General features: G+C 49.8%; 7 protein-coding genes across 7 annotated transcripts; 2 read left to right on the top strand and 5 right to left on the bottom strand.

The window, feature by feature from the left end:
• Positions 1 to 1,823: 1,823 nt before the first annotated feature.
• Positions 1,824 to 4,342, top strand: N7509_003133 (beta-glucosidase; the record flags this gene model as incomplete). Its single annotated transcript, XM_056627770.1, has 3 exons — positions 1,824 to 1,998; positions 2,054 to 3,465; positions 3,509 to 4,342. 3 exons carry the CDS (start codon positions 1,824 to 1,826, stop codon positions 4,340 to 4,342), a joined length of 2,421 nt encoding a protein of 806 aa, XP_056490504.1.
• Positions 4,343 to 4,553: 211 nt separating this feature from the next.
• N7509_003132 (uncharacterized protein) lies at positions 4,554 to 5,255 on the bottom strand (the record flags this gene model as incomplete). The annotated part of the gene is made up of 1 exon (XM_056627769.1): positions 4,554 to 5,255. One exon carries the CDS (start codon positions 5,253 to 5,255, stop codon positions 4,554 to 4,556), a length of 702 nt encoding a protein of 233 aa, XP_056490503.1.
• A 1,334-nt stretch (positions 5,256 to 6,589) lies between these two features.
• N7509_003131 (uncharacterized protein) lies at positions 6,590 to 6,936 on the bottom strand (the record flags this gene model as incomplete). The annotated part of the gene is made up of 2 exons (XM_056627768.1): positions 6,590 to 6,796; positions 6,886 to 6,936. 2 exons carry the CDS (start codon positions 6,934 to 6,936, stop codon positions 6,590 to 6,592), a joined length of 258 nt encoding a protein of 85 aa, XP_056490502.1.
• A 1,135-nt stretch (positions 6,937 to 8,071) lies between these two features.
• Positions 8,072 to 8,780, top strand: N7509_003130 (iron-sulfur cluster assembly scaffold protein; the record flags this gene model as incomplete). Its single annotated transcript, XM_056627767.1, has 2 exons — positions 8,072 to 8,528; positions 8,623 to 8,780. 2 exons carry the CDS (start codon positions 8,072 to 8,074, stop codon positions 8,778 to 8,780), a joined length of 615 nt encoding a protein of 204 aa, XP_056490501.1.
• Positions 8,781 to 9,681: 901 nt separating this feature from the next.
• On the bottom strand, positions 9,682 to 11,781 carry N7509_003129 (ABC1 kinase family protein; the record flags this gene model as incomplete). Its single annotated transcript, XM_056627766.1, has 5 exons — positions 9,682 to 9,929; positions 10,007 to 10,579; positions 10,647 to 11,104; positions 11,160 to 11,252; positions 11,345 to 11,781. The coding sequence occupies 5 exons, from the start codon at positions 11,779 to 11,781 to the stop codon at positions 9,682 to 9,684; spliced, it is 1,809 nt and encodes a 602-aa protein (XP_056490500.1).
• Positions 11,782 to 12,274: 493 nt separating this feature from the next.
• N7509_003128 (uncharacterized protein) lies at positions 12,275 to 13,951 on the bottom strand (the record flags this gene model as incomplete). Its single annotated transcript, XM_056627765.1, has 5 exons — positions 12,275 to 12,871; positions 12,945 to 13,034; positions 13,100 to 13,397; positions 13,466 to 13,576; positions 13,668 to 13,951. The coding sequence occupies 5 exons, from the start codon at positions 13,949 to 13,951 to the stop codon at positions 12,275 to 12,277; spliced, it is 1,380 nt and encodes a 459-aa protein (XP_056490499.1).
• A 702-nt stretch (positions 13,952 to 14,653) lies between these two features.
• Positions 14,654 to 19,193, bottom strand: N7509_003127 (serine/threonine-protein kinase; the record flags this gene model as incomplete). Its single annotated transcript, XM_056627764.1, has 11 exons — positions 14,654 to 15,162; positions 15,206 to 15,943; positions 16,005 to 16,121; positions 16,184 to 16,208; positions 16,270 to 17,145; positions 17,208 to 18,002; positions 18,069 to 18,501; positions 18,564 to 18,628; positions 18,686 to 18,715; positions 18,784 to 18,918; positions 19,011 to 19,193. The coding sequence occupies 11 exons, from the start codon at positions 19,191 to 19,193 to the stop codon at positions 14,654 to 14,656; spliced, it is 3,906 nt and encodes a 1,301-aa protein (XP_056490498.1).
• Positions 19,194 to 19,355: the final 162 nt, after the last annotated feature.

Here is a 19,355-nt window from a genome sequence, read left to right as displayed (position 1 = left end):
CCGTCTCGGGGACGTGATAATTAGCGACGATCCCCTAACTGGTGGAGTCGCCGTGCATGATACCGGAACGCGTCTTCCAAATGGGTCAATCCTCAGTGACCATGTATCAAAACCTCCACTTGCAGCACTGAGAAATGCTCTTGCAAGCATGAGGGCGGAACATTCCAAGAGAGACAACAACAACATCACAGCAAATATCAATCAAATGCTTCAGAAATATCCCAGACTGCAGACAAGAGGATACTGTCCTCCTGGATCGGGATTCGATCGTCTTTTTCAAGCCGACTACCAGCATAAACAAGGCAACTCTTCTTGCGCAACTTGTGATCCGGCTCGGGAGGTGCGCCGACAGAAACGTTCAGATAAAATGCATGTCGTTCATTATGGGTCTATCGCGTCTGGTAATCAAGTTATAAAGTATGCTCCCAAGCGCGAGGCACTGCGAGTCGCTCATGGGGCAATTGGTCTGGAGATGGAAGCAAAGGGCTTAGTAAATTTCTTCCCTCTTATAGTCATTCGAGGGATATCTGATTATGCGGATACTCATAAGAATGATCGTTGGCAGCCTTGTGCTGCGTCGGCTGCTGCTGCCTGTGCGAAAGAATTCCTAGACCACCTGCAAACTATGGCTTCCCATGGCGAACCCACCGCGGAGGAGCTTCTTTACGGAGTCTACCGAAGATGATATCTTTTTGTTTAGCTTAATGTGCTATATTACTGTTTGAGATTGATTGTACATATCTTGTCTTTACTACTGACTGCTCTCACTCTGATGTTGCAGTCATAGAGAAGCTAGTTAATACTGCACTGCTCCTACATGATAGATAATCGTTGACCTTTTGAGCTATAATCGCGTTATAGCTACACTGAACAGTTCAAAACACCATAAGGATTTCCGTTAATTGCCTCCAGGTAGAATTTATGAGGCCTAGTGAGTTACAGTTACCTAATATGGTAGGTCCAAACGCTGGGGGGCACAACACGGAATATTCTCGCAAGCCAATATCCCTCAACCACCAATCCTTGTTTAGTTAGCGTTTGAATTAGCGTTCTCTCAGGGACTGTGTTTGTGCTTTGGAGTTAACGGAAAAGCTGCCGGGGTGTGGCTAGTCTCACCGAGATGCCGATCACTTCCTGGAGAAAAAAAGCTATGGACACGCGGTAGAGCATTGAACATGGCTTGACTCGGACCGGAAGAAAAAGTGTGGGTGAAATTCCGCAGAGTGCATTGATTGGGGTGACCCCGTGGAGTCGCGGAGTGCCGGATATGACGATGGGCGAGGGCCGTGTGGGGATTCAGCCGAAGTTGATCCGAAAATCCCAAACCCCCCGAGACTTTTGCATTGTAACACCCACCCTCAATTGTGAGAGAAGCAATGGAACCCAAGACGGGTGCCTGTTTAGCTGCACAATGTCGATTTATGCTTTTCTTTGCATGCTGCACCATGAAAACACCGAGTGATGCCTCTGAATCCTCCTGAGAGTCGGGAATATCGCTCGGCATCCCGACCCAATCCGGTTTATTTTGCTGCTTGTCTCTGAGAAGTCGGCAATCCTCCGCGGTCAAGCAATGCCAACTTCCGACAAATGACGGTATGGGATCCACTTACATACCCCTCGATGCGAGTTCCCGACTCCCCAACTCCCCAGTTACCCCCACGAGTGGAGTCCCCAGCCCAGCTGGGGTGCTTCTACGGAGTAGGGCGGGATGGGATTCCCGGGGGCATTATGGCCCAACCTCGAATATTTAAAGCAAGAGATCTTCCACTTGGGGTTGTGGTGCCGTCTTCTGATCCATTAAGATATCTCGATATATCGTCGCCATGTTGCCAACACAGGCTTTGTTAGCGGTATCGCTGCTTCTCGCCGGGCCTTCGGTGGCAGCAGATACTTGCAAGGCCCCAATTAATCACCCGGGAGAACCTTTCAGCAATGTCCAACCAAAAAACACTACAATCCTGAGTCCTTATGGCCACTCTCCCCTCGTTCTCCCCTCGCGTGAGTAAAAATGTCCACCCGATCTACACCGGAGGTTTCTCCTAACATTATATAGCCAACACAACCGGAAATGGAGGATGGGAGCATGCCCTTCTGAAAGCTAAGAAGTTTGTAAACAAGCTTACACTGGAAGAGAAATCCTGGATGGCAACGGGCCAACCTGGTCCCTGCGTCGGAAATGTCCTTCCCATTCCACGTCTCAATTTCACCGGTCTCTGTCTCCAAAACGGACCTCAGTGCGTGCAGCAGGGTGATTACTCCAGTGTGTTCATCAGCAGTGTTTCTGCCGCCGCTAGTTGGGACCGCGAACTGTTATACAACCGCGCACATGCCATGGCCAAGGAACACAAGGCCAAGGGTTCCCATGTTATCCTGGGACCCATCGGTGGACCTCTGGGCCGCAGTCCCTACGATGGTCGAACCTGGGAAGGCTTCGCTGCCGACCCCTACCTCACTGGTGTCTGCATGGAGGAGACCATCAACGGAATGCAGGATGCGGGTGTCCAGGCAAACGCGAAGCACTTCATTGCCAATGAGCAAGAAACCCAGCGTAACCCCACCTACGCCCCGGACGCCAACGAGACAACGTATATCCAGGATTCGGTGTCAGCGAATATTGATGACCGCACCCTCCACGAAATCTATATGTGGCCGTTTGCCAACGCTGTTCGGGCGAAGGTTGCTAGTGCCATGTGCTCGTATAACCGTGTAAATGGTTCCCACGCTTGTCAGAACTCCTACCTGCTTAACCACCTGCTTAAGGGCGAGCTTGGTTTCCAGGGCTATGTTATGTCTGACTGGGGTGCTACGCACAGCGGTGTATCGTCTGTTGAGAGTGGAATGGATATGACCATGCCTGGAGGTTTCACTCTTTACGGAGAACTCTGGACCGAAGGATCTTATCTGGGCAAGAACCTCACCCGGGCTGTGCAGAACGGTACCGTTGAGATGACTCGTCTGGATGACATGATTGTCCGCATCATGACTCCCTATTTCTGGCTTGGGCAGGAAAAGAACTACCCCAGCGTTGATGCATCGGTTGGCCCACTGAATGTCGACTCGCCCCCTGATACCTGGCTGTATGACTGGAAGTTCACAGGCGAAAGCAGCCGGGACGTTCGCGCAAACCACAGCGCCATGATTCGCGAGCATGGATCTGCCTCAACTGTCCTGCTGAAGAACGAGAAAAATGCCCTGCCTCTCAAGAAACCTCGCAACATCGTGATCGCCGGTAACGACGCTGGCCCTCTCACCCAAGGCCCTGATCTAATGGGTGATTTTGAGTACGGTCATCTCGCAGGATCTGCCAGCTCTGGATCCTGCAGATTCTCATTCCTGTCCACCCCACTCGACGCAATCAGTGCCCGCGCTCGCAAGGACGGATCCATCGTCCAGTCCTTCCTGAACAACACCCTCCTCACCACCACGGCACTTACATCACCACTCTGGATCCCACAGACACCCGACGTGTGTCTCGTTTTCCTGAAAATCCTATTCCGCAGAAGGCGAGGATCGAACTTCGCTGTACCTAGACTGGAATGGAAATGCGGTTGTGGAAGCCGTCGCTAACAACTGCAACAACACCGTTGTCATCACGAACTCTGGCGGCGTGAACGTTATGCCTTTCGCAGACCACCCGAACGTAACCGCCATCCTGGCCCAGCACTACGCTGGAGAGGAATCCGGTAACGCAATCGCAGATGTTCTGTACGGCGACGTCAACCCATCCGCCAAGCTCCCCTACGTGATCGCATACAATGAGACCGACTACAATGCCCCCGTGACCACCGCCGTGGAAACAAATGGTACATACGACTGGCAGAGCTGGTTCGACGAAGAGCTCGAAGTGGGATATCGCTACTTCGATGCTAAGAATATCTCCGTCCGGTACGAGTTCGGCTTTGGTCTGAGCTACACTACTTTCGGCCTGAAGGGTCTCAAGCTGAAGGGCTCTGCCCCACAAAACAACCTTACTGCTCTACCAGAGAAGCTGCCTACCCAGCCTGGCGGTAATCCGGCTCTTTGGGATACGGTGTTCACCCTTCAAGCAGAGGTTTCTAACACCGGTGACGTTGATGGATTCGCTGTGCCGCAGCTATACGTTGAATTCCCCAGCTCGGCGCCAGCTGGTACGCCCCCGAGCCAGCTTCGCGGATTTGATAAGGTCTGGGTTCCGGCTGGTGAGAAGAAGACTGTTTCATTTGACCTGATGCGCCGGGATGTTAGTTACTGGGATGTTACTGCTCAAGACTGGCGGATTCCTGCTGGTCAGTTTACGTTCAAGGCTGGATTCAGCAGTCGTGATTTCCAGGCGAAGAAGGCCGCTACGTTGATCAAGTCATGATATGGCTAACTGTGTTGGAAACGGTCTTCATCCCTGACCGATTCGCCCTTTTTTTTTTCCCAATGATGTGTATAAATGTTCAAATGACATAATGGTTATTTTATGCTTGAAATTGTCGGTATCTCGTAAGAATATTATACATAGATGGGTGTAGATAGTACTCGCTTGATAATCTTCTGATGGAGTGAATCAAGTCGATAAACAATCACACCTAAACCACATGCGTCTTTGGTGGAGCAGAAGGTGACGAAGAAGGTCCAAAGGCGACCCTGATTGATTTCCAACAAAGGCGGAGAACATAGAGCGTCAGTGTACAGCATGAAAACCACACAAGAGCAAAGCAGCATGACAAGACGCGCGGCGGAATCCAGCCAAGCGCTTGAACAGGATCAAAGCCCGCTTCCTCCTTCATATGCTCCATTGCATCGAAATATTCCTCCTTGTTGAACCTATATCTCGCGTTCTGCACCTCGACACCGGAGCCAGGGCTCTCTGAATCCGGCAGTGAAACCTCCTCCATTTGATCAAAGAATTCCGGGTAAAGATGGGCAGAAAATGTCATTATGAAAAACCAGTTGACTAGAAACAGCGTCAAGAGTTTGAAGAATAGCCCGTAGATCCAGGAACAAGCGCACACGAGGACTGCTAGGGCGCCTCGGCGTGAGCGACGGTGGGCAGTTGTGAGGCGGTAGACAATTGAATCGGGCTTGGTGTTTGTGCATGCCACGATCATTCGGAAGATGAGATATGTAAAGAGACTGATTGATAAGAAGGTTTCGAAGAGTCTCCAGCTTGAGTCTTCAATGTCGATGTAGATGAATCCAACTGTAACGAGGATCCAGATTGTTAGAAATCCGATTGTGACTATTGAGCCGAGGCGATTGAAAAAGGCATCCACGGTGGGGGAAGACATTGTGTATGATGGCTTTGGTTCTTTTTTTCTTTTGACTTTCCCCTCTTCCTTTATTCTCTTTTTTCGAGGTTGCAGGGAAAAGGAAAAAAAGGAATGATGCGGTCACCAGCGAGGCTGAAGTTGTTTTGTAGGCTAAAATAATTGGGGGCCGAGTTTTCGGCCCCAATCCACTCCGTTGTCCGGCTTTGTGATTTGATTCGAATTGTTTCAGATGGAGCTTGCCGGATAACATCAAAGTGTGGCTCATCGAATAACTCAGCCTTATTCTAACTTGATGAAGTTTAGGAGATAGCCGGCTTCCCACCGATTCCGACCGAGTAGGGTTAGTTCGAGTTTGCCTTGACGGATAATTGCGATTCTCATAGCGTTGACACGTTATATTTTCCCGAATCAGAATATTTATTGCTTTAAAGCTTACTCTCGTTAGCAGTGTCCAATACCACCTACTCGCAATCACACTAATAGGGAGTACGAGTACTATTGTATAGTTCAGAGTAGAGAGAGATGCGATGTGATTGGTGGAGTAAGCTGCATATCACGTGACATACCGCATATGATTTTTCTCGCTTCGCTTTTTCGGGTTTCTTCTTCTTCTTCCACTCTGCAACTGCGACTGCAACTGCAACTTCAGTGCCTACACACTGCCTGCACACTGCCTGCCGATTTTGATGTATAATCACAGGTAGTGTGGAAATTGGCATAAGTATTTCAATGGCATCTCGCCTACGATCGACCAGAAGGATTAAAGATAATTGTACCATGCTTGGGTCACTCAGCTAGTTCCAATCTTTTCTCAGCTATGGCTAGGGATCAGGATCGGCTACTAGCACTTGTATGTGCAGGAATATGACTTTTTTGAGGCTTGCCTCATGGTCTACTAGTATTTCTCGGCCACGCGCACCCCGATCGTCCATTCTTCTCTTCACGATTTATATGATGATCTTTCTATGAATATTGACCCGGGTTGTTCTACACTTAAACGCCCGGTGTATGATCATTCAATACACTGAAAATTCTGATCGATCACGAAGATGAAGACTGGTCTTTGGGCGGTGCCCAAGTTCAATCAATAGTTGAAGCCCGGACTGGGCTCGAGTCTAGTGTTAAATATTACTCCCAATCGCTGAATGCACATAAATCATATTTCATGATCTGAGCCGAGCATAGTAAACATACACAAGATTCAATCAAGATTCAATCAAGATTCAATATTTCCTGCTGTACGCCGGTAAATGCAATGCAAACGTAAACAACAAGAAGCAGCCACCTGGGCATGCAGAAACATCTTCTACTACTAGTAGTACCACTAGTAGGACTCGCCAGCTCTCTCTAACTCAAGCCTTCCCTCCCTTGCCCGTTTGACTCTCTTCCAGTGCCTGCTGAACCCACGAGTCCTTCCCACCCGATGCCCGTCGCGTGGGCGCGTCCGGTGTCGCGACCGATTGACCCTGGGCCTCGCGTCGTGCAGTGCGAATCGATGAAATGCAATAAGAGCCCAGGATCAGGGCCATGGCGAATGCCGCGATGGGAGCATTTAGAGACTGCAGATATCATTAGCTGTGTCCGCCGGGGCCAGGCATTCTTTCGAGAGCTTTCCGAGCGCTGGCTGGATGAGACATGGTTTACGTACCCCTGAGGACCGACCGAGGGCTTTAGGGTTTGAAGTATTCTTGGAGGACATGGTAATGCGACCCGGTGGTTGATGTAGCTGCAACCGTTGGGTACTGCCCAAGTGTATACTTTAACTCTGGAGAAGAGGTTGACATGAGGGCAGGTGCCAAGCATTCAGTTGTCGAACGATTGGCAGGCTGTTTGTCATCTGACGAGTATTTTTACAAGTATTCTATCAACTATGGTTACTGTTAATTTGATGCAGTGTTTGGCAGTAGGCAAAAATGGAATAGAGATATAAAACTTAAGACGCAAGACTGGACTGAATTAAACTAGACTATGAGGTAATACTAGTAATGCATACTCCGTACTCCGTACTCTCCCCGTAAAAGGCAATCCGTTCCAGTCACATGATAGCACTTTAGTGACCGAACCCACGAATACCCCGATATATTGACCGAGTCCGAGCAGGCGTCAGCACCTTAACTCCGACTGTTCGGACTGCCTCGGACCGCACAGACCAGGTTCAGAGCTAGCTTCAGCATTCAGCATTCCGGGGTCAAGGAGAAAGATGGAAGGTATTCGAATAGGATTAGGATTGTTGGCTTCCCTTTCCAAAGTAAGAGCGGCCCGCTGATCCATTAAATCATCGAGCTTGTCCATGAATATCCCTACCTGGAAGGTAAACAGGGCATCTCCACCATTTGATATCATCGATGCACAATTGGCCCACGGAGTCCCCAGCGGGAAACCCAGAGGTTGGTTGCATCCACCGCGGAGAAAGTGAGTGGCCTCCGAGAATTGCCACTGCCCCTCCGTCTGATATCATGGGGTTAGTGGAAGGATAGTGAAAGAAGAGGGGCTTTCATAGAGGTCCAAATTGACCCAAATGAGACCCCTGAGAACCCCGTACTCGAGAGTAATGAAATAAAATCGAGTAATGATATACTGAAAGAAGGCAGAAAACCGGTTGAACGTGGATGAGTCAGCTCCGATGGCCGGCGGTTCCGGGGATTTGAGCCCCCGATTAGGCTTAGCGGCAGCTGAGATAAGCAATCAGATTATTTAGCAATGAATTCATCGCCCTCTCTTCTTCCCTATCAGATCGGTTTCATTTTCGCCTCTTTCAACTATCCCCCAAAACATCTACCCCCTTCATCGAAAGAATCTATCGAATCAATCTCAACACTCCCAACACTTCCAAAATGTTCAAGCGTATCGTCACCGCCGCCCCTCGCGTCGGCTCTGTCGCGCCTCGTGCTTTCGCTCCCCTCGCCGGCCTTCAGTCCGTCCAGGCCCAGCCTGCTGTCCAGCGTGTTGCCCCAGCTATCGCTTCCCCCGCCCAGCGCCGCGGATACCACGAGAAGGTCCTGGACCACTACAACAACCCCCGTAACGTCGGTTCCTTCAAGAAGGGTGACCAGGACGTCGGTACCGGCCTCGTCGGTGCCCCCGCCTGTGGCGATGTCATGAAGCTTCAGATCCGTGTCAACAAGGACAGTGGTAAGATCGATGACGTTGTCTTCAAGACTTTCGGCTGTGGCAGCGCCATCGCTTCATCCAGTTACCTGACCGAACTGGTCCGCGGCATGACTCTCGAGGAGGCCGGAAAGATCAAGAACACTGATGTGGCCAAGGAGCTCTGCCTGCCCCCTGTCAAGCGTATGTCTTTTCTTCCTTTCTTTCTCTCTACAAATGCCCCACACGTCCGGGGATACGTGGAATGAATCACTTGTTCTAACTTGAATTTCTCCAGTGCACTGCTCCATGCTCGCCGAGGACGCTATCAAGTCCGCCATCTCCGACTACCACAAGAAGAACCCCAACGCCCGCTCAACCGACCTCTCCGGGACAGGCGCTTCCATTCCCGACGTCAAGGTCGAGATTGGTGGCAGCCCTGCCGCCGCTATCTAAATTGATGGACTTGCTCCTTATTAGCGGCAGGCTTTGTTCGGGTCGGACCTCCGAGCCGAAGCAAAAAAAAATGCCTCACTTTTTTTTCCCTTTTGCTTTTTTTTTTTTTTTTTACGCAGTGATACTCCCGCGAAACCGCTTTTGTCATTTGAGAACAGTCGTTTGATCGAGGACTGAATTATTCCCCCCGGGAATGCAGAGATGAATTATTGGGGAACCTGGTATTACCGGTCGGCTGTGGCTGTGAGATATGATGTGTCCGTCAGGTCGCAGTAGCGGTCGGCCGGTCGGAGGAATTTTCAAGCAAATACTGCATATTTGTTTGCTGTACAGACATTTTCTATTGTTTTTACGTTTCGTGCATGTTGTTTTCCACACCACCTTTTTCTTTTTCTTTTTTTTTTTCTGTTACGGCGCCTCGGTATCTGGAATCCTCGATTTGATACTCTCTATTCTTAAAAGTGTGGTGCCTTGGATAGTTTCTAATGAAACGATGAAACCAGAATTTTTTATTTCAAAGTAGACAGTAGCCTTGAAATAGACAGGTTATACCAATACAAGTGCATTCAGAAACACTCCAACTGACTGCGTATTTTGTCGAGTCTATGTCTTTTGTATCTATCGGCGAATCTATCTGTACAAAGTGCCCAAGGACAGGCAGCGCTCATAAAAACAGAAAAAAAAGGAGGGGAAACCAAGCACAGCAAGTCCTTTCATGTGCGGACTCGAGGAGATAGGGGAAAGAGGGAAACGGTACAAAACGCCATCGCTGATGCACAGATGTACGGGCAGACAATCCGTGCCAAACCAAACCAACCGAAAGGGATAAAAGACGGGGAATAATGTACAAAACGAAAACAGAGGAAAGGGGAACCACGAGCGCAGCACGCTACAGGAAAAATCAACCAGTTCGCAGTCCGAACCGGCTCTTCATCGAGAGAACGGTCTCGTAAACAGAGAGTTTGACTTCGACCCGCAAGAAGCCGACCCAGGCAGAGAGGAAGCGGAAGAAATTCAAGAACACGCCGCCAGAGCCGCGGATGGTCTCCATTTGTTCTTCGAAGACGGTGCGGGTGGCGTACCGGGCTAGAATGAGAAATGTGCGCATTGGCCCGGAGCGGGTGTGCAGGTTCTCGTCTAGACTGCGAGCTGGGGAGATAGTTAGCTATCAAGTTCCAAAGAGGGAATGGGGGAGGGTGAAGCAAAGGAAGGGGATAGTGGCATACTCAAATCATTCGTCTTCAGAATAAGCAGGATAATCCGCGGAACCTGGCCCAGCAACACTACCAACTGCTGCAACATGCCCTCACCAAGAGCGCCAGAGATCTCCTTCTTTTCATCAGCTGTACGGAGAGAAGCAACATTCTTCTTCGTCAAGACGCTATAGTCACGGCCCGTGATTGCGCTAGCGAAGAGTGGGAACTGCTCGTCCGTGACGCCGGCGACCTTGTACGCAAACTCGCGCATGCGGGGTACATCGGCGTCGATGACTGCCAGCCAGAGCTTGGCATAATTGCGTCGCAGGTCTCGGTCGATGGTACGGTAGAGACCGTGGTCATAGAGGATGATTTCGAAGTTCGGGTGGCGGCTGTTAGGGTTGGGGCGAATGGCGATATTGCCGCCGTGCGGGTCGCAATGCAGCGGAGCGTCATCGCCGAAGATCATCTCGTTGAAGATGTGAGCGAAGGCGGCGGAGACTTCGTCGCGGTCAATGTTGTTCGCGTCGAGGAATTCGAGGTCGTCGGGGCGTCGGCCGGAGATGAATTCCATAACCAGGATGCGCTCTTGAGACCACATGACTAGATTTGGTTAATATGGCGGTCACATTCGAGGAGGGTATATATGTGTAGGTGCTTCGAGACATACCTTCGGGGATAACTAATGGCACATCGGAGTGCTTCTTGAAGTAATCGCTAGCAATAGTAGCGTTCTGAGCTTCCATTCGGAAGTCCAGCTCAACGGGCAAAGACAGGTCCATCTCCCGGGAAAGCCATTCCAGATCATACTCCGGGAAAAAGCGCTTTAGCATAGAAAACGTAAATCTGGTCAATGCCAGATCCAGCGGTACCCACTCAGCTAGAGCAGGGTGCTGTACCTTGACTGCAACCTTTTGGCCGGTTCCCTTCAGCGTCGCGACGTGAACCTGGGCCAAGGAAGCAGCACCAGTAGGCTCGGGATCAAAATAGCTGAATAGCTCATCAATAGTCTGGCCGGTATCCTGAACGAACATCTGCTCGATCGACTCGATCGACGACACGGGGCATTTATCTTGGAGCGGGATGAACGTTGTAGTCCATTCGATGGGGAGCAAGTAGCCCATGCTACTGAGATGTTGACCCAGTTTGATGAAAATCGAGCCATTCTTTTTCTAGAACCCGCAAGGTACGCTCCGCGCAGCGCTTGTGGCAAGCGCGGATCAACTCGTCTCGTTCTTCGGGGTTTGAGGTTTCTTTGTTGAGCGTCACGCGGTAGCTATAGAGGGCGATTCATGTTAGCCAACCTAACTTCCTTGGAAATGCGCCAAATCCAGATCCAGACACTCTCAGAATCTTCGGTGCACTTACTCATTAATGCAAACGGCCAGTGTACCAACCACGCGACCACTCCTCCGCGCCGCGCCATATCCATGCTTGAGCTCTTCCGAGTATACAGCCGCGCCAACACCCAGCAGACCCAAGACAACCAGAAGCGCAATCGGTTTCTTGCTCTGCGACGGGCCAGGCTTTGATTTCACTCCCTCGTTACTAGTCACATTTTCCTCCGCGGACCTGAGAGGCGAGGTTCTCGTCGAAAAACACCGGCTGGACGATGTAGCTTGCGAGCGTACTTCAGAGGATTGACGACTCCATAGCTTGGAAGCAATTGATCCCAGGGGCGAGGAGGACGGGCGTACCGCGCGAAGAGAGAGCGCAGGGCTCGCGATCGAGGTTGTTGATGTTTGTCGAATGGCCGTGGCGGGATTGGCGAAGGCCCGCAGCGGCACGCGAAATGCAGCGCTCATTCCGAACGAGAAGCCGTTCCGGCAGAGATAATTACGAGCGCAAATTTCAAAAAAGGTGAATGAGAGGTACTGTTCAGTCCATGGGGAATCACACGATCGTAAGGTAATTTTTTGAGGATTCTCGGTTTTCGGTTTTCGCCGCCAATCGCTTCTCGCCCGATCTCGGGCCGCACGTGCACGTGATTCCGAGATGACGAAGTATAAAAGTTCAAAGTATGGAGAAGGCATAATACTACATTCAATATAGATGGATCGAGGATCGTAGATATATACTAGTAGATACATAATAGTATAATAGTATTAGCTACTAATAACTTGAAGAGAGCTGTTATGGAAGCCTACTAGTTAACCTACCAGTCCACTACGACTCTATGCCTTGTCTCTGAGAACTTGAAGATCCATATTACTACTAATTACGACGGTGCAGCATGATTTGGAAAGTATATAGAAATCAAAAAGGTCGCGCTTAGCTAGACTCAAAGAGAATTGCAATTTATTGATATCCAGCAGGAGGAAGGCCAGGTGCGTTGGGTGGGGAGGTCGTGGTCGCAAGATTTTTCGGGAGTGGACCTGTTGTAGGCATTATCACTGAACCAGGAGGATGCTTTTTCATTGGAAACGCGTGGCGTGACATATCCGGCGGGTTTGTTAGAAGATCCACTGCTGGTATCTTTTTGAACAGTGGCGTCTTTTGATGGCAAACATACGTGTTCCCCGATTGATCAGGCGCAGAAGCAGTGAACAGCATCGTTCTGAGAAGCGGACCATCCAATCTGGGAATTCTTGCGGTAGGTGACCAGTCGCCTTTTTCGGCTGTGCACCAGACTCTCGTCCATGGCGTCATTCTACGCCCATAGCTGTCCAGGATTGTGGCTTCCAGCTCGAAATACTGGACCCTTGAAGTACCAGCTACACCATACGATTTCCCATACCCCATAACGGGAATATAAGGTTTCTCTGGGGGTCCCTGGCGTCCCATCAATGGTCGTATATCGCCCTCATACAAGGTCATTAGATCGCATCCAGTGTCGTGGCAGAAGGTAAGAGTGACCCAATTCTCATAGCCTGGAATGCGGAGGGTTATTAGGACCTAATGGTTCTCATCGATTAGCACATGAAAATAGTTGATCTGAATTTCAATATCCTCATTCAGTCAGCCATACCTCTGTGAGATTTGCGAGATTGGAGGCCCCTTTAAGTAGACCGAGTGTTATTGCCTCAGCACCCACAAACCGAGCTACATTACCAAATAGCTGTAGGATATGATTAGCTAGTCCCGTACTATACTTAGCTATTCAGCTGTATACAGGAAACTTACACCCTCTACCCAAAAGGATTCATGGCCCTCGTTGGCTTTATTGATGGCTTCAAACTCATCCCAATCGAACGGTCTGGGCGCACAGAGCGGTTGGCCCTTTGACCAATAAGTGACCAAGCCCGGAGTCCAATCCAAATGATGGTTCTCATAAGCATACATGATAGATTTGATATTAGGTAGTTGCTTATCTTTGTCACTATCAATGCCCCTCTCTATGTTGGACTTCATTTCCCCGAGGCCATTTAACCGTGAAGCAACTTCGATGGTGCGCGCCCTGGGCTGGCTTTTAAGCTCGTCCCTATAGAAAAGGAGTTAGAACCCAATAGCCAGATTATTTTGATCAGCAGTTGGGAAGGAAGTCCTTACTTAATCTGTTGCTTTGATATTTCATACGCTTTCAGTTTGTGCTCAAAAATATATGGTCTTATATTTTCTTTGATTCTCTCCTTGCATCGCTCGATTTGACCATCAATATCGCTGTGAAGCATCGAATGTTAGGAAATACACCTAATCGTAAAACATCTTTTACTAGTAGCTGGGTACTAGCAGTAGACCACCAACAACTCACCTGGGGTCGAGGTCATCCTCATTCATGTGCCAGTCCTCGGGTAGATCTTCTGCTTTGTACACAGGTTCCATTCTCTCTTCACACGGCCATGGCCGGTATTTCTTAGGGCGTTCGGGCCCAGAAATAGTTTCAATCGCCCCCTTCCAAGGCGATTCAAGGTCCAAATCCTTGATGTCGAGAATCCTTCTGTCGGTGCTATCATTTGGGGAGAGTGTACTCGTCCCCGCCCTGGAGGGCTTCTTGTCCCTTCCAATATCGGTCGCCTTTCGCTTTGCACTAGACATTTTGAGAAATTTTGCCAAAGTAGAAAAGTAGAAAATGGGTGGAGGGTAGCTTGTTGGGATGGATCATTGCGGCCTTTATCCAATACCGAGGACATGGACACTCAAAAAGCACAAAGAACATCACTTCGTCGATTCTAGTATCAAAGAGCCAATGTCACGTTCGAGTACTGGAAGTAAGCTGGAGAATGGGATCAAAGAAACTATTGACATACTATCGGACAGAGAATCAGTTCCTCCACTTTAGTCAATGGACCCCAAGGGGACCTCGGAATTGAAAGGGAAAGCCCTGGAACATCCCGAGGCCCTGGAGCCCAATTACCCCCAGGGCCGAAAGGGTCCCAATACTATGGACTCGAATCCAAAATACGTATTTCAACATGCCCATGGAGGCAATATAGATTATGTCTCATTCAGAAGTTTATGTAGTTTCTATGTGCAGCAACCAGTGCCCAGCATAGCAAGTTAGGAAACAAAGGAAAGACAGACATGTTTTGGAGAGCAGAACCATAGTGACCAATAACCCTGTAGCCCAAAGCCCACCCTCGGAAAACGCCGTGTTCTTTTCACAAATAGAGAAAAAGAAAGAGAAGTGATAGAAGGAAGAAGCATGAACAAAGAAAATAGGAATGTGTATGTAGAAAGAGGCCGCAGAGCAATCGAAACAGGCTACCTAGGTACGGCAACCAAAGGGAGGCTAGGTCATCAAGTCCATTCAGAGTCGGCCACAGTGGTTCTCCTTCGCCTGGGAATAATGGACGGTCTGCGACCAAGGGAACTCGGAGCCTTGCCCTCCTCATCCTGGAGCATTTCGATTTGCGAGAGACGGTTATTACTAGATATTCCGCGCGAAAGTCGGGAACGCGGGTTAACGGCGCTGCCGTTAACGGCGGGATTCAAGGCTGAACCACTGCCGTCGCGACTTCCGGGTCGGAGGGCGAGAGAGGAGCCGCCTAGGGCATTACGAGGGTGACGGGGAGTTTCGCGACCATCGAAGTAGGAGGCTCGGGATTGACTGGTGCGATTTGATGATGGGGTGGATGGGGTCGAGGCAGCAAAGGGATTGGGCGGAGTCGTTGATGTGCTTTTTCTCCGACTTGTTGGTCGGCGCTTGGGGACGCCGAAGGCCTCGCTCCTTTCACTGGACTGGATCAATTTGCCTGCCATGTCTCTGACCAGGATGGCCGGGTCGTTTTCGAGCTCGCGGATCGCGTCTCAGCAATCCGTATGAGACGAGTAGTTCGCCTTGTTGTTCACTTGAATCGCAGATGCTTGAGATGATACGCAGGATGTTCAGTCGAACAGCGGCTTTATTATGGTGCAGCTTCTGCCCCAATCGTGTGAACAGATCGGGTCGAGCTAAGGTAGAGGCAACAGGGGGGCTCAGTCGAAGAAGCTTCTGTAGGGGCTCAAGAAGATTCTCAAAGGCATTTGCTTTCGCTTCGGCCAGACAAGCCACAATGGAATCGGCGAATGAGGTTTTATCATGGCGATTATCAAGCAGACTCTCCTCGACCTTGGCGGTCTCCTCTTGGAGCCACGTAAAGATAGCATCCAAAGCTGTGACCTGCCAATATGGATCTTCAAGAAGAGAGATATAGAATGGGAGACCCTTGTTGCGCCATAATTCACGGCGGCCAACCTTTCCAGATTGCGCCATATCACAAAGAATTGGAAGGGCAAACTCCTTCAGAGGCCCCATGGTGTGGACGATCCTCTGAAGCAGGGGAACAATGCCATTTAGAGCGGCGTCTTCTTGCCGAGGCTTATTCAATCGGCACATGTTGTAGATGGTGTTGAGGATTTGGTTTGAAACTTCGCGGAAGTGGCGTTGGCTGAGTTTCATAGCAGATCGGAGGAGATCGGTCAGAACATCGATAGCGTTGGAGTTCTGGAGCGCATCAAGGGTTGTAGAAAGCATAGACAAGTTCTTGATGAATTTCAACATTGTGACCTGGTGCATGGGCGACATTCGCTTCAGATCTTTCAAAACTCCTACAAGAAATTGTCAGCGAAAATGGAGAAAACAGATATAATACCGAAAGATCAATCTTACTGTGCAAAACCGTTCGCTCCGCTACCATTTCCTTGACATGATTCTCAGCCTGTGAGAAAATGAAGAAGATGCTTGCAATGCGAGCCTCTACAAGATCTGCCAGGTCTCCCTCTTCATCTAAAACTCGACTTAGTACCAGGAAAGAGGATCAAGGACGGAATTCCGCGACAAAATTCGACAGAAATCGTTTTTCGGCGTCGATCCCTGAAAGGTTATAGTTAGTATTAAGATCATGGAGCTGGAGCTGGACCCATGTGGCACCTACCTGCAGATCAAAGACACTCCAGATTCCATTTACGCCAATCAGCACCAGTTCACGTTCGTCTTCATAGTCATCTTCCAAGAATTCTACCAGGACATTCAAGCCGCCAGCACTGACGAACATTTGAAGAGTGAGTGTCGAGGTTTGGTACATCTGCTGGACAAATGCGGCGGCCTCAAGTCGAATCTCGCGGGGGTACTTCTTCGACGCGAACTCATTGATGATAGGGATTCCACCAACGAAGCACAAGTTCTCCTGGACCTCATAGTCGTTGTAGATAATGGCGTTCACAATCCTCAATAGATAGAATATAACATCCCGGCGACGACAGGTGTCGAGTATTTCCAGAATCGGAAGCATTCCATGGGCGCCAATGATGATATTCTTGGTATCGGGCAGGTCAAAGAAATCAGCAAGCAATTGTTCGGAGATTTCCGCAAGAACATCCTCGTCCTGGGAAGTCTTCAAAGAGTCCACCAAACCCTCCACCTGACTGCGGAGGCGAGCATTCTTGTCACGCTGGATGTTTGCTTCCAAATCCATCTCATCGAAGCCTTCTTCCAATTGCGCAAAGGGATCATCTTCGTCATCTTGGTCGCCGAGCCACGAATTCGTTGATAGTTTGGTGTTCAACTTCAAGCTGTTCTGTTCAGACCCGTCATCGCTCTCAGATGTATTTAGAGCGACCTGATCGTTGCCAAGAATATCCGAGAAATCCTCATCGTCTTCGTTTTCGGTAAACTTCTGAATCTCAATGGTGGAACGATCGCGCTTCACGGAGAGCTGTTTTCGGAGCTGGGGCTGCTGGCCACCTCGATCTTCATCAAAATCATAGAATGATTTGTCACGTATAGGCGATGCGGGATCACCGTCCGTTTCCTGGGACTGGTTAGCAACTTGTGGCGAAGCCTTTCCTTTTTAATCTCTCGGAGTTAACTCACTTTATACGCTGCAACCTTCCCATCAACATCCTCATTGGCCATTATGAAGTCAGTATAATCCTCCACTGAATTCTCTTTGAAGAGATGGGCTGGTCGGTCTCTCCTCATGTGTGGCACCGGGTTTTGTGAAAGAATGGGAACTTTTTGAAGGGCGGATGACGAAGCTTTGCTAGGCTGACGTCGAGTCGGACTATGAGATTTGGAGGGGTCGATGGCTGTAGGCCTGGCTGGTAAAGGACGAATTGTTTGCAAAGGATCATTTTCCGCGTTTTGGATTGAGTCAGATGTCTCTTGAAATTCGTCGAAGCTGTCGTCTGGTCTCAACATGGTACCGTCAAGTGAAGCAAATGCCTTCAATCTTTCAGACGAAAGCATACCCCCAAAGTTGTCGTGTGGGCGTAGATGAGGTAATTGAAGTGCGCTTGGAGAGATTGCCGTGGCAAAGTCATCGTCCCAGTTGTCATCTTGGGCAGATTCAGGAGATCTATAGCGGTCTGTTGTCTTCATAGAAGTTGGAGAGGGTAACGTATCCATCAAGGGTGTGTTACGGACGGGATGCGAGGCAGTATTGTCAAATTTGTTGCTTTTTCGCGATGTGCCCGCTTCCGGAGAACGGAGAGCCTCGTTCCACTCTTGCACACTTCGAACTGCTTCTTCGTATTCTGTGGATTTCTTAGGGATAACGGAATCAGAGCGGCGAGCGTTGACTATCCACGGGTGTTTCAATAACTTCCTCGCAGACACTCGCAAATTAGGATCTTTTTGAAAGCATTGCATGAGGAAATCTTTTACAGCCTGCTCAAAAGTTAGTCATGCCGACAGGGTACTGGAGTATGTTAGATGGTGGGAACAATGACATACTGGGGATGCACCCTGGGGAAGTGGTGGGTGGTCGTCATTGACAATGCGGAATAATGCCGGCATAGGAGCCAGACTGTGATAGGGCGGTTTTCCCTCAAGTAGTTCAATGACGGTACACCCTAGGCTCCAGATATCTGAGGCGGTCGTCGCACCGGAGAGCTCAATGACCTCTGGTGCCATCCAGTATGGTGTGCCAACGACGCTGGACTCGCTCAAACCAGTGGTCCGACTGGCCACACCAAAGTCAGCAAGCTTGACAAGGCCTTCCTTGGTAGTAAGAATATTGGCGCCCTTTATATCACGGTGAATGACACCTTGTTCGTGTAGGTACAGCAATCCATGAAGAACTTGCGACATGTACAACCCCACAAGATTCTCCGGGAATCGTCCAAAGTTCTTAGCGATGGAGTGGAGCGATCCATTTTCACAATACCTGGGAGTTGGTTTAGTATTTGTCGATATTGAGAAGAATCACCAGGGGTTCCAAACACATACTCCAGAATGATGTTTAGAGTTTCTACTGATTTCACAAATCCATGGTACTTGACAATGTTTGGATGCTGTTGTTTGGGTCAGTCCGCGTCGAGTTGATTGGGGGGGGGGGGAGAACGACTCACATCCAAGTTTTTAAGAAGATCAATTTCAAGCTGCATGAGGTCTCATATTAGACGAGTGCTCGAGGTAACAAGACAGTTCGGAATTTGCGGGGTCATACCATAATAACGCGCAGTTCGCTCTTGGGGAGATCCACCAGTTTGATCTGCTTAACCGCAACGGTTTCGCCAGTGTTCCAATTCAGGGCGCGATAGACTGATCCGAAAGCGCCTCTTCCCAGGCAGTCACCCAGTTGCTATATAGCCCCAAACGCCAGTGTTAGCATGCTTAGTGCCCCATTGTGTGGCCATGCCAGAAGAAGAGGGGGGAGGGGAAATGCCATCGTACATAGTCCTTGAGCTCCGCAACATCCTTGGCTGATGACTTCAATGGTTGATCCTCCTTTGGCTTATGTTCTCGTTTTGTCGGACTCGTCTGGACTCGTGCCAATCGCGGTTTCATCGGCGTGCCGGGGGTTCTGGAGGGGGTGAGGGGGCGCTGCCCCTCACTCACCTCGGAACGAGAGACCATATCACAGACTAGGCCGAGGGGCCCAGATGATGATCTGCTAGGCGTTTGATCCGATCGTCAGGACGTGGTTTCAGGTTGACTGGGGGGGATGGTGGGGGGTGGGAGGCCCTGAAGAGAGCTAAGGAAGAAGGCAGGGGCCGAGGGCAGCGAGCTCAGAGTTCA

This window comes from Penicillium cosmopolitanum, assembly GCF_028827165.1.
Source record: "Penicillium cosmopolitanum strain IBT 29677 chromosome Unknown utg000005l:1.0-4006212.0:1.0-4009387.0, whole genome shotgun sequence".
Classification (NCBI taxonomy): domain Eukaryota; kingdom Fungi; phylum Ascomycota; class Eurotiomycetes; order Eurotiales; family Aspergillaceae; genus Penicillium; species Penicillium cosmopolitanum.
This window is presented reverse-complemented; position numbering and strand designations above follow the sequence as displayed.